Below are 11,831 nucleotides of genomic sequence, written 5' to 3'. Positions count from 1 at the left end.
TTATTTATTTCTCTTTATTAGTTTTTCCTTTTTGTTCAAGTCAGGTCTCAGTACAATGATATAACATTTGGTGAAGAAGATGCAACAGAGTAAGCCAGCACTGGAGGCTAAAATAGAGAAGATCTCCACGGCCACCATGTATTTCCCTTTGGTGCTCAGGTAGGTGGGAACAAAGGACACCCAAACGCTGCAGAAGACCAACATGCTAAAGGTGATGAACTTGGCTTCATTGAAACTGTCAGGTAACTTTCTGGCTAGGAAAGCCACAGTGAAGCTGACAACGGCCAGGAACCCCAAGAATCCCAAGACACAGTAAAACATGGTGACCGATCCTTCATTACATTCCAGTACAATTTCTTCAGTCACTGAATGCATGTCAAAATCTGGAAATGGAGGAGAAGTTGCCAGCCACAAAGTACAAAGAGTGGCTTGAATGAGGGAGCAGCAAATAATAATGGCAGTGGCCAGCCTTTTCCTCACCCATTTTCTCATTCTGGATCCTGGCTTGGTAGACATGAAGGCAAGAACCACAGTGATTGTTTTGGCCAACACGCAGGAGACGGCAACCGAGAAGATGATGCCAAAAGCCGTTTGTCGAAGGAGACAGGTCACCTTCCCAGGCTGCCCGATGAATAGCAAAGCACAAAGGAAGGAGAGGAGGAGGGAGAGGAGGAGGGAGTAGGTCAAATTCTGGTTGTTGGCTTTGACTATGGGAGTGTCGTGGTGCTTGATGAAGATCCCAAGCACCAACACTGTGATGAAAGAAAAGAAAAGAGCTACGATAGCCAGAAGGGTGCCCAAAGGTTCCCCATAAGTCAAAAAACTGATCTCTTTTGGAAGGCATGAATCCTGGTCTTTGTTTGGATAATGATCTTTGGGACATTCGAAACAGACATCCATGTCTGAAAAAGAGGATGTGAATTTATGCACTTTACAGCACAATGTACAGCATGTTGTCATAAATACATTTCAAAGTTATGAAGCCCTGAATGAGGGCTGCTAGATTGAACTGACAGATAAGTTGGCATTTCTTTGCATTACTCACTCATCTCCAAGAAAGAAAAGGCCATGAACAAAAAATGGGTTACACTGCATATATTAGCTAACTGATGTTCCATGTGCAAATATGTACGTATTTATTCATGTATTTATTTATGTATAAACAGGGCTTTTTTTCAGCGGGAACATGCATGGAGGAACGGAGTTCCGGAACCTCTTGAAAATGGTCACATGGCTGGTGGCCCCGCCCCCTGATCTCCAGCAGAGGGGAGTTTGCCCTCCGTGCTGCTTAGCGGTGCGGAGGGCAATCTAAACTCCCCTCTGTCTGGAGATCAGGGGGCGGGGCCACCAGCCATGTGACCATTTTCTCTGAGGGCAACCCACTGAGTTCCACCACCTCTTTTCCTGGAAAAAAGCCCTGTGTATAAATAAACACATTTGTATGTATGTATGTATGTATGTATGTATGTATGTATGTATGTATGTATGTATGTATGTATGTATGTATGTATGTATGTATGTATGTATGTATGTATGTATGTATGTATGTATGCATTTAGTCCACCTTTCTCACTGGCACCCAAAGCCGATTACATGATGCAAGTCAATAAAACTGCAAATTATTGAGGGTTAAACTATCTTTTGATTTCAGAGAGGGAGTCGTGTTGGTCTTCAGTAGACCAGCAGGATTTGAATCAGGTGGCTCCTCGAAGACCAACAAGATTTCCAGGATGTAAGCTTTTGAGAATCAAAGCTCCCTTTGTGTGTTGCACCTGTCAGACAAAATGGTCCTCAAGTGTCCTGGGAAGATCGTATGTCACGCTTTCTGCCCATATTGCCTGACAGAGGCATTAGTGAGATCCTAAAGTTTGCAGGAATACAAGTAGGGAATTGTTTTCTGTACACCTTGATGTATTGTGTACAACATGGTCCACACTCTATCTGTCACCTTCATAGAAAGTGTGTCCTACCTTTCCAGTTTGAAATCTTTCCCTCTGGGCATGGCAGGCAATCGTAACAACAAAATGGCTTCCCTTCCTTCTTCTTCTTACTATGTCCAAAATTGCAATTTTCATTACACTGAGAAAGCGGCTGTGCCTATAAATTAGTAAAAGAGAAAAATGATTTTATAGTCAGATAATCCGGTTGGCATACAGTTAAGAAACTGATCGCTATTGGAATACCGTGATAACATTTTGGCCATTTCTCCACGTCCTTAAAAAAGCGTAACACTCACCAAATGCTAGCGGCTTCCTTGTGCTATTTCTGACGTCAGGTGGTGATGATTCACAAAAACAGTCATCACTGCCTGCTTCCGGGTGATGTCAGAAATAACGCAAGGAAGCCGCTAGCGTTCGGTGAGTGTCATGCTATTTTAAGGACGTGTGGAAATGAACTTTGTCTAGAAAGTACTTAGTGTGTCCCGGTAGACTTTTCTTGTACAAGCTGAAAAGGCAGATGAGACAACAGAGCCAGAAACCTTGCAGCCGGCTACAGCTGCTATCCCTCATATCTGCAGTGAGGAAATCAGGTCTAGATTTTGGGTTGGTTCTTATGAACTGCCAGCCTAACGTGCTCGTGACGGTGGATCTTCCCTTTTCCTTCGCTGACCCTATGAACATTCTACCTCCCCATTGCCACAGGACCAAAACAGCAGACCTGTGTGGGGAAGAGGCACATAACATGGGTAGCTACTGTGAGGAAAGGACATGGACAAAATGGCCCCTCCAGCCTGTTCTCTCATTGTGCTTCTGCTTGCTCAGGATTGTCTGTAGACATAAGGTACAGAGAGGGGCAATGTTTCCTGCATCCCTTACCTCAGTCCAATCTCTTGTATAGAACAGCTTGTTGACAGCGTGGTCGCCCTCTCCTCCACAATGAGTGTTTCAGAGGGCTGATTTGGGAAGCAGAAGGTGGAGAGGATCCATCTCTGCCATCACCTTATGCTTTGCAAGAGAAAGCGCCTTGTGCAAAAATTGATTTTTCTTATACGTCTGTATCTTATTGAAAAGTAGCTGTGAAGGAACAGATAGGCAGGAGAATAACTGTTCCCTCAGGACAATAAAGGACTACTCAGGCAAAGTTTAGCTCTGCTTGACTGTATCCTCCATTTAAAAAAAACCCTCAGAATCCACAAATATACCAAACCTATATTGAGAATACTGGGAAAGGAGGGGAAATTGACTCACTTTACAACTCTCTCTTCTAGTAAGCAAGAGGTGATTTTAATTGCCCAGCCCAGGGCACTTTCTTTTATCTATTCAACATATGAGAGGGAAGACCTGTAGGATGAAAAGGGACAGTTCCAGAGATTCTCATACAATTGGTCGGGGTAACGAGTTACACCGAGAAAGAGGTGTTTCTTTTGAAACAAGTGGAAACTGCTATCTGATTGGTTTCCTGGTTCAAGAAGCTTTAGTTCTGCGACTAAAGAATCGACCTCCAGTTGTTAAAAGAAGCAACAACTTTGAATCTGACTCTTGCCACTTTTTATATGCCCACTTTTATATGCCCAGAGGGGAGGTGGCATGGTATAGCCCAACCTTGTGAGATTTCAGAAGCTAAGCAGGGACAGCCTTGATCAGCGCTTGGTTGGGACACCACCAAGGAAGACTCTGCAGAGGAAGGCACTGACACACCACTTTTGCTTCTCACTTGCTGGATCCACCATAAGTTAAGTTGTGATTTGACAGCATATTCGGATATAGCAATGAATGGATGTTCCTCAAAATGTACACAACTCCTACCTGGTTAAACCTGTGTGGCCATGTGATGGCATCCTCATGAATCACAAATGCTTTTTCTGGGCAAGAATTCAGGTCTAGCTGACCAATTTTGACTCTATGGAAGGACTGGTTTGGGAACGTCACCCAGTTGATAATGTCAAATCCAGCTACCACGTTCCCATTTTGATCAAAGGAAACCTTTTCGCCGCTACTGCTGTTAAATGAGACCCTCCTCAGAAACTGGTGAAACTATCGTATTCAAAGGGGGGGAAAATAACATTAGGGTTTAACAAACATGTCAATGTTCAACAGGGGATTATTCTTTTGTACATGAGGACTATTGTATGTATTCAAATGAATGCATGAGATAATATACATTTGCAACAAGAAAAAAAGATTAAAAAAAATAATAGATTGTATATAAAAATATATATACAAGAGCCTCGTGCTGCAGAGTGGTAAGCTGCAGTACTGCAGCCCAAGTTCTGCTCACGACTTGAGTTCGATCCAGGTGGAAGTCGGGTTTAGGTAGCCGGCTCAAGGTTGACTCAGCCTTCCATCCTTCTGAGGTCGGTAAAATGAGTACCCAGTTTCCTGGGGTTGAAGTGTAGATGACTGGGGAAGGCAAAAAGTCTGCCAAGAAAATGTTGTGATGCGATGTTCCCCCATGGGTCAGTAATGACTTGGTGCTTGCACAGGGGACTACCTTTACCTTTACCTAGATTGTATGTAGTGGTTATTTTACAGCAGAAAATGGGAGTCAATTTTCATCAGTTCCCCACTCACTGCAGACACCATCCATCAACATTATATACATTTGATAAATAAAAATGACAACTGTTGTCCATATAAGTACCATATGCATTTACCAAAGATTGTAACAGGCTTGGGCCATTTCCCAGTATATTACTGCTACTTCCATATTTATTTGTAACAGCCTGCTCTGAAGACATATCTTGACTCAAAGCACACTGGGTCTCAGAGAAGTGCCACAGATAAGGGGAAACCTGTGGGTCCTCTTGGTGCGCACATACAGAGGCACACCTGATATGGTGTTCCGACATTGCTGTCCCCAGAAAATTACCTGCCATGAATGATGGTTCAGAACCTTCAGTTTTCTTGAGTCAGCCACTGCTTTATGCTTATATTTGTATGAATGCATGGCATGCAATGCATGCGTCACAGCATAAACGGCAATGTAGATGTTGTAGCTGTGGCTGGTCATGCTCGTTTCAAAGATGGACCCAGGAAGAGTCTCTAGATTTTCCTCCCCAGTGCAGGCTTTCTCAGACTGTGTATCTATTGTGGAACTGGGAAAATAACAATTGAACGCATATTGCCAGAAGTCCCGGATAAAGCCATCCTCTTTATTTAAGGTAGGGTTTCTGATCTGAAGAAAGTCCTTGAATCCTGACACATCTTTTGAGTGGACCGCAAAAGAGATGGCACCATGGAGGAAGTGTACGCTCCAATCTCTTTGAAATGCGAGTGAAGTAAAATCCATCTGGGCCGTCATAATCCACACTTTACTTCTGTTTACCATCCCTTGATCCCTAAATTCTGAAATCTGGTGCAAAATCCTCAAAATTATCATGGTCTGAATTTCACCATGTACAACCACCGCATTGGCAGTGCTTCCTTTGACAACATGATACGTTTCAACTGCCTCCTCCACCATTTCATCAACTTTGCTGGACGAAGTTATTTGGGGCAATCTTTTCATAAAGTCAAAACAGATGCCTCTTTGGGAAAACACGGGAAGCTCATCCCGCACAAACCTCTCTCCATTGTCATCATTTATATAAATCACTCCAATCCATATCCACCCAAAATGCTGCAGGAGCTGCAGAATGCCCATATATTGGTGGATACCATTTGGAAACATCCGGTGGAAGAAAACAGCTTGGATATTCATCATTGGAGAAGAGCCATATATGAGCTAAGGAAGGCAAACAAGAGCAAAGGTGTAGAGATACTTCCAACACTCAAGTTCTTTGCATCTCATTCTCTGTTCTGTGATATATTTTCCAGATTATGCTTTCCCCAAAACCTCTCTTGAGATCCAAGCCACATTATAATTTGAGAATTTAAAAATTGCTTGTTGAACTCTCAAATACACAACCTACCTGTGGAATCTTGTACACACAGAGGATGGTTGCCATGAAGGTGCAGACATCCGAATTAGGTCCTCCAATGACTGCCACCAGATTGTTCTTCTGATCACATTTGTAGTTAGGGATGAAACTGCCCCATGAGGAGAGAATTTCCATTGAGGCACGATGGGTCCAGCTTGCAAGGAAATAGCTGTTGTGGATGTGGAAGCCCAAAGTAATGTTGGGTAAGATCATAGGGTCTTCATTGATCTCCATTACGGCAAACACCAAAGCTAGGATATGCTGGTAGTTCTGAGTTAGTAACCTGTTATCAGAGTTGCATAATGTGACATGGTGCATCTCCTTCTCAGTATATGCATCACAACATTTTTATTCATTTATATGCTTAATAAAAATTGCACTAAAATAGATTGTACGTTTCCAGTCCAGGGAAGTTCAAATTACTTTGACAAACACAAACATCTGGACGGCACAGCAACACAAACATTTTTTAAAGCTGTACCTACATGCATGTGTAAATGATAGGGATCTGGGGTAAGTTTTGTGCGTTTGTATTGTCTATAATCACTTTTGATCAGAGGTATGCGACTAAGAAACATGAGATGCTTTGGATCAGCTCTCACTCAGGGAGTCATAAAGGTCTCAAAACTGTTCAGATACTTACTAATTGTCAACACAGGAAGCTGAAATGTGGAAAATAGGCTGGTTCTACCAATGTCAGTTGCCTCTGAAAGCTGGCTTTAGGGGCCAGCAACCTCTTTCCCTACCTGCCACCACCTGAGCAACAACCGACCTGCCTGCCACCCACCTGGATTTCTGCCACTGCCCAGAAACTGGAACACATAATCCTCTTTGCTCCCTGAGTTCATTTAAAAGCCATACTGTTTGTGCCAATTCCAGAATTCCCATGCCCCCTTCTTCCAAGATTTGTAGCCACTACTTCTTATTGCCCGTTGCCAAGGTAAATGGTGGCTGAACTCTTGCAAGAAGAAGGAATCTTTGGAGAGTTCAAGAGGACCGATAGGTCATATGTGACTTGCTGAGCTATTTTAAAGACTGAAGTGAAAGAAAGTTTCTATCCCGTGTCTCTTCAGTGACCACAGAGACATAGCAACAGCAGTGAAGTTCATGGGGGTGGTGGTGGGGATGGCAACTTTTACTGCCTTTGTCTCCATTGGCAAAACAGCTTGAGCTGCCACTGTGTGGCACACACATAAGCCAAGATACACTGATACACATAGAAACCTGAAAGATAATTTTATTTTTTTACCTATAACCATTAGGAATCAAGATGCACATTTTAATTCATGAATAGAAAGCTGCCTGTCAGCACATAGCAAGCAATACTATTGTCAGTATTATCAGCTCTAACTGGCATCGGTTCCCCAGGGTCTCGGGCAGAAGACTTCCATATCCCAACAAAGCTAATGCTTATCTGTAGAACAAACTAAACTAGGGATGTTCTCTAGATATATGACATCATTCAGAAAAAGAGATGCATACATGAGTTCATCAAACAGTTCCTGAAAAGGTTGTTTTTCAAATATTATCTCCTTGGAAGACATGTAGATCTGAGAAATAATGGCAGCAATGATGAGATCTCCTGATTGATAGTATTTGTGACGAACAAAAAGAGGCTGACAGGTACATTTGCAAACATGAACGCTGCACGCTGTCTGAGGAAGCAGCACCAATACCAGCTGGACAAATATCGTCCTCTTGCATGAACTCCTACTTTCTGGACACCAAGCCCCTTTCTCTCGCACGGTCATTGGAGTGAGTCGCGTTACCCAGCTTGTACCCTTACTGTAAGCTACTCAGTAGCACACACTGGACTGTGGAAAGGATGAGCAATCCGATTTGAATAGTACGAGTGCTCTTAAGAGCTCTTTGCATCTTCAGTCATGTTTTTAGCTGGTGGTGGCTAGCATTTTTACAAATAACTGAAAGCAATCCAATAATTTCATAATTACAGAGGATACTAGGAAGAGGTAGGATGAAAACATGTTTTTCTCATCTTGGCAGGTCTTCTCTGGGTCTCAAAGTGGCCTACTGCATGTAGAAGTGTAGTGACCCTTCGCAAGAAAAGGTCATCAGAAAAAGATAACACTTCTATAAGAAGAATAGAAGAGCCAGGTTGCAAAGTAATTGTTTATTTTGCAAAAATCCAAATCTAACTACATTCCCTAAACTAGAGGTCCCATTGGAAGCAAGGGATTCCTCATCCTCCCATGCTTCCAAGGAGTGGAAAGCTCCCACAGCTACCTTGTAAGGTAGCTCTAGGAATTGCTGGAAAATCTATGGTTTTATCATAGAGTTTCTGGTGATTCCTAGAGCTACCCATTCTCACTTCCAAGTTGTATTCAGAAGTGATGTACAGAGGCCAAAGGACCCAAAAAGATCACTGAAATTTTGCAAAAGAAAATACTGTTTGGGCAGTTCAAGAAGACCTATACATCATATGTAACTTACTGAGCAATTTTAAAGATTGAAGTGGTAAGGAGGTTCTGTCTCCCATCTCTCGAGTGCCAGCAGACAGAAGACTTCTCACCAGTACAGAGCAATAGGCTCAACTGGCATAAGAGGCAGATGGGCAATTCCACCCTCTTAGTTCTCCTCACTGCAGCTGCCCATATTGTGTGACTTTTGCTCCATGTGGGGTCCCCAAACCCTGTCATCACTGTTTCGAGAATTACCATAACATAATAAAAACATATAGAAATGATAACTTCCTGCTCCTTCATGATACCCCATCCCACCCCCTATCAGTATGGGGTGCAGTTTTGTGGCCAAATGGCTGGCCCATTGGGAGGGGGGCTCTGGTGGGGCAGCCAGTGGATGAGGATGATTACAACAAATACTTAGCTTCCCTACAGAAAAATGTGTGGCTAACTGGTTTCCTTTTAAAGGTGCCAAGCAGCAATTTTTTTGGGCGGGGGGACTTTTTGAAGTTGGAGGTGTGAAGTTACCTGCCTCACATTGTTCTTAGTTGATTATTGTAACTACTAGAAACAAAGCCCTTGTGGGGGGAAATACACCAGGCTCTAGAAAGGGGAGAGCAGACAAGCAGGCATTTCCTCCTCCTCCTCTGCCACTGATCCTGGCCAGTGAAGGAAGGGGGTGGACATTGCCACCTGCTCCACACCTGACCTCAGCAACGTGAAGGGGTGGTGGGCTTTGCTACCTGCTGCATGCCTGATACAAGTCGGGTAAAGGGGTGCAGGCATTGCCACCTGCTCCGCTCCTGATCCCAGCAGAGTGAAGGGAAAATGGGCACTGCCTTCTTCTCTGCACCTGATTACGGCTGGGTGAAGGGGGGCAGGCATTGCTGCCTGCTCCTAGCCTGATCCTAGCTGGCTGAAGGGGAGTGGGCATTGCCAACTGTTCCCTGCTGGGTGAAGGGAGGAGCGGGAATTACTTCCTGCTCCTTGCCTGATCCCGACTGGTGAAGGTGGGCAGTGGGCTTTGCTACGTGCAAGGGGGGCAGGCATTACTGCCTGCTCCAAGCCTGATCCTAGCTGGGTGACGGGGTGCGATCATTGCCACCTTCTCTGCTCCTGATTCCGGCAGGTTGCAAGGGGGCAGAGATTGTTGCCTCCTTGGCACCTGATTCCGACAGGGTGAAGATGGGGTGGGCATTGCCACCTGCTCAGTGCCTTTTTCCAGTAGGCTGAAAGGGGCAGGCATTGCCACCTGCTCCACTTATTACCCTGGCTGGGTGAAGGGAAGAAGGGAATTGCCTTCTGTGCCTGACCCCACCAAGGTGAAGGCGCTGGGTAGGAAATGGCACCTACTCCACTCCTGGTCCCACCTGGATGAAGGGGTGTGGGCATGGCCCCCTGCTCCACTCCTAATACCAGCTGGGTTAACGCGGAGAGTAGGCATAGCTATCTGAACCACTCCTGATCCCAGCTGGGTAAGGGGCGTGGGCATTGGCATCTGCTTCACTCCTAATACCAGCTGGGTTAAGGTGAGGGGTGGACATTGTCACCTGCTCTGCTCCTAATGCCAGTTGTGATAGGGTGGGCATGGGCATTCCCAACTACTTCGCTCCTAATACCAACTACTTCGCTCCTAATACCAGCTGGACTAAGGTAGGGGTGGGCATTGCCACCTGCTTCATGCCTAATACCAGCTGGCTGAAGGGGGGAGGGCATTTCCACATGCTCCACTCCTAATACTAGCTGGGTTAAGGTGGGAGAGGGCATTGCCACTTGCTCCGCTACTAATACCAGCTGGGTTAAGATGGGGGTGGGCATTGCCACATTCTCTGCTCCTAATACCAGCTGGGTGAAGGCAGGGGTGGACATTGCCACCTGTTATGCTCTTACTATCCACTGTGTTAAGGTGGGGGTGGGCATTGCCACCTTCTCCGCTCCTAATACCAGCTGGGTTAAGGTGGGGGTGGGTATTGCCACCTGCTCTGCTCCTATTACCGGCTGTGTTAAGGTGGGAGGTGGGCATTGCCACCTCCTCCACTCCTAATACTGGCTAGGTTAAGGTGGAGAGTGGGCATAGCCACCTTCTCTGCTCCTGATCCTAGCTGGGTGAATGGAGGAGGGCATTGCCACCTGGTCTGCTCATAATACCAGCTGGGTTAAGGTGGGGGGCAGGAATTGCCACCTTCTCTGCTCCTGAACCCAGCTGGGTGGAGAGCATTGCCACCTGCTCCACTCCTATGACCGTCTGTGTTAAGCTGGAGAGTGGGCATAGCCACCTGCTCTGCTCCTGATCCCAGCTAGGTGAAGGGGGGAGGGCATTGCCACCTGCTCCACTCCTAGTATCAGCTGAGTTAAGGTGGAGGGCCAGCATTACAACCAGCTCCACTCCTAAAAACAGCTAGGTTAAGCTATAGAGTGGGCATTACCACCTGCTCCGCTCTTAATTCCAGCTGGCTGAAGGTGGGTGGGTATTGCCACCTTCTCCGCTCCTAATACCAGCTGGGTTAATGCAGGGTGCAGGCATTGCCACCTTTTCCACTCCTAATACCAGCTTGCTGAAGGGGGAGTGGGCATTGCCACCTCCTCTGCTCCTAATATCAGCTGGGTTAAGGTGAGGGTGGGCATTGCCACCTGCTCCGCACCTAATACCAGCTGGGTTAAGGCACGGGAAGGGCACCTGCTTTGCTCTTGTTCCCAGCCTGGGCTTCCAACCGTGGTGTGTTTTCTGGAGCAATATGGTGAGTTGCCTGGGCTTTCTTCTGCAGCATCACCCTCTGGTGGTGCACCAGGGTATAAAATGAGTTGTCTGAGGTACGCTTACTCAAATATATAGTAGGATGCCTGGGCCGTTTCCACACGGCTTACCTTGTTCCGGAAAACAGTGAAATCTCGCACAAAATTGTGTGAGAAGACGCTGTTATCGCGTGATTTTGCACGATAACAGCGTCTTCTCATATGATTTCGCTGTTTTCCAGAACAAGGTAAGCTGTGTGGAAACAGCCCTGATTTGGAAACTGGCTAGACCATAAATAAGAATGGCAGGGATAGTGTGGGTTGCTGTAGTATAAGTAGGTCAATTGGTAATAACCCTGAGGCATCTATGGATGATCAAGAATTCACAGAGTGGAGCAGGCAAGTAACTTGGGGAGTGGAAACCATTTGTTCTGAGCAATGCGTCAACTAATCCTTTAGTTGGTTGTTGTGGGTTTTCCGGGTTGTATTGCCGTGGTCTTGGCATTGTAATTCCTGACGTTTCGCCAGCAGCTGTGGCTGGCATCTTCAGAGGTGTAGCTTGTAATACCAGAGATCTCGGTCTTTTGGTGCTACACCACTGAAGATGCCAGCCACAGCTGCTGGCGAAACGTCAGGAACTACAATGCCAAGACCACGGCAATACAACCCGGAAAATCCACAACAACCATCGTTCTCCGGCCATGAAAGCCTTCGACAATAAATCCTTTAGTTGTTTGAGCAGCACGAGGGTAGAGAGAGTTGAATCTCTTGGCATTACTCTTGACAACTTCCTACTGCAGGAAATATAGACATATTCT

The 11,831-nt window shown here is 45.7% G+C and overlaps 1 protein-coding gene across 1 annotated transcript; it reads right to left on the bottom strand.

Annotated features, from left to right (window-relative positions):
• On the bottom strand, positions 1–7,611 carry LOC129327919 (vomeronasal type-2 receptor 26-like). The gene is made up of 6 exons (XM_054976664.1): positions 7,343–7,611; positions 5,852–6,029; positions 4,810–5,664; positions 3,747–3,974; positions 1,971–2,097; positions 1–902 (listed from the first exon to the last, which is right to left on the bottom strand). The coding sequence occupies exons 1-6, from the start codon at positions 7,609–7,611 to the stop codon at positions 1–3; spliced, it is 2,559 nt and encodes an 852-aa protein (XP_054832639.1).
• Positions 7,612–11,831: the final 4,220 nt, after the last annotated feature.

The sequence above is a fragment of the Eublepharis macularius genome, chromosome 4, assembly GCF_028583425.1.
Source record: "Eublepharis macularius isolate TG4126 chromosome 4, MPM_Emac_v1.0, whole genome shotgun sequence".
In the NCBI taxonomy this organism is placed as follows: domain Eukaryota; kingdom Metazoa; phylum Chordata; class Lepidosauria; order Squamata; family Eublepharidae; genus Eublepharis; species Eublepharis macularius.
Note: the sequence above shows the minus strand (reverse complement) of the source record. Positions and strands in the feature narration are given on the sequence as shown.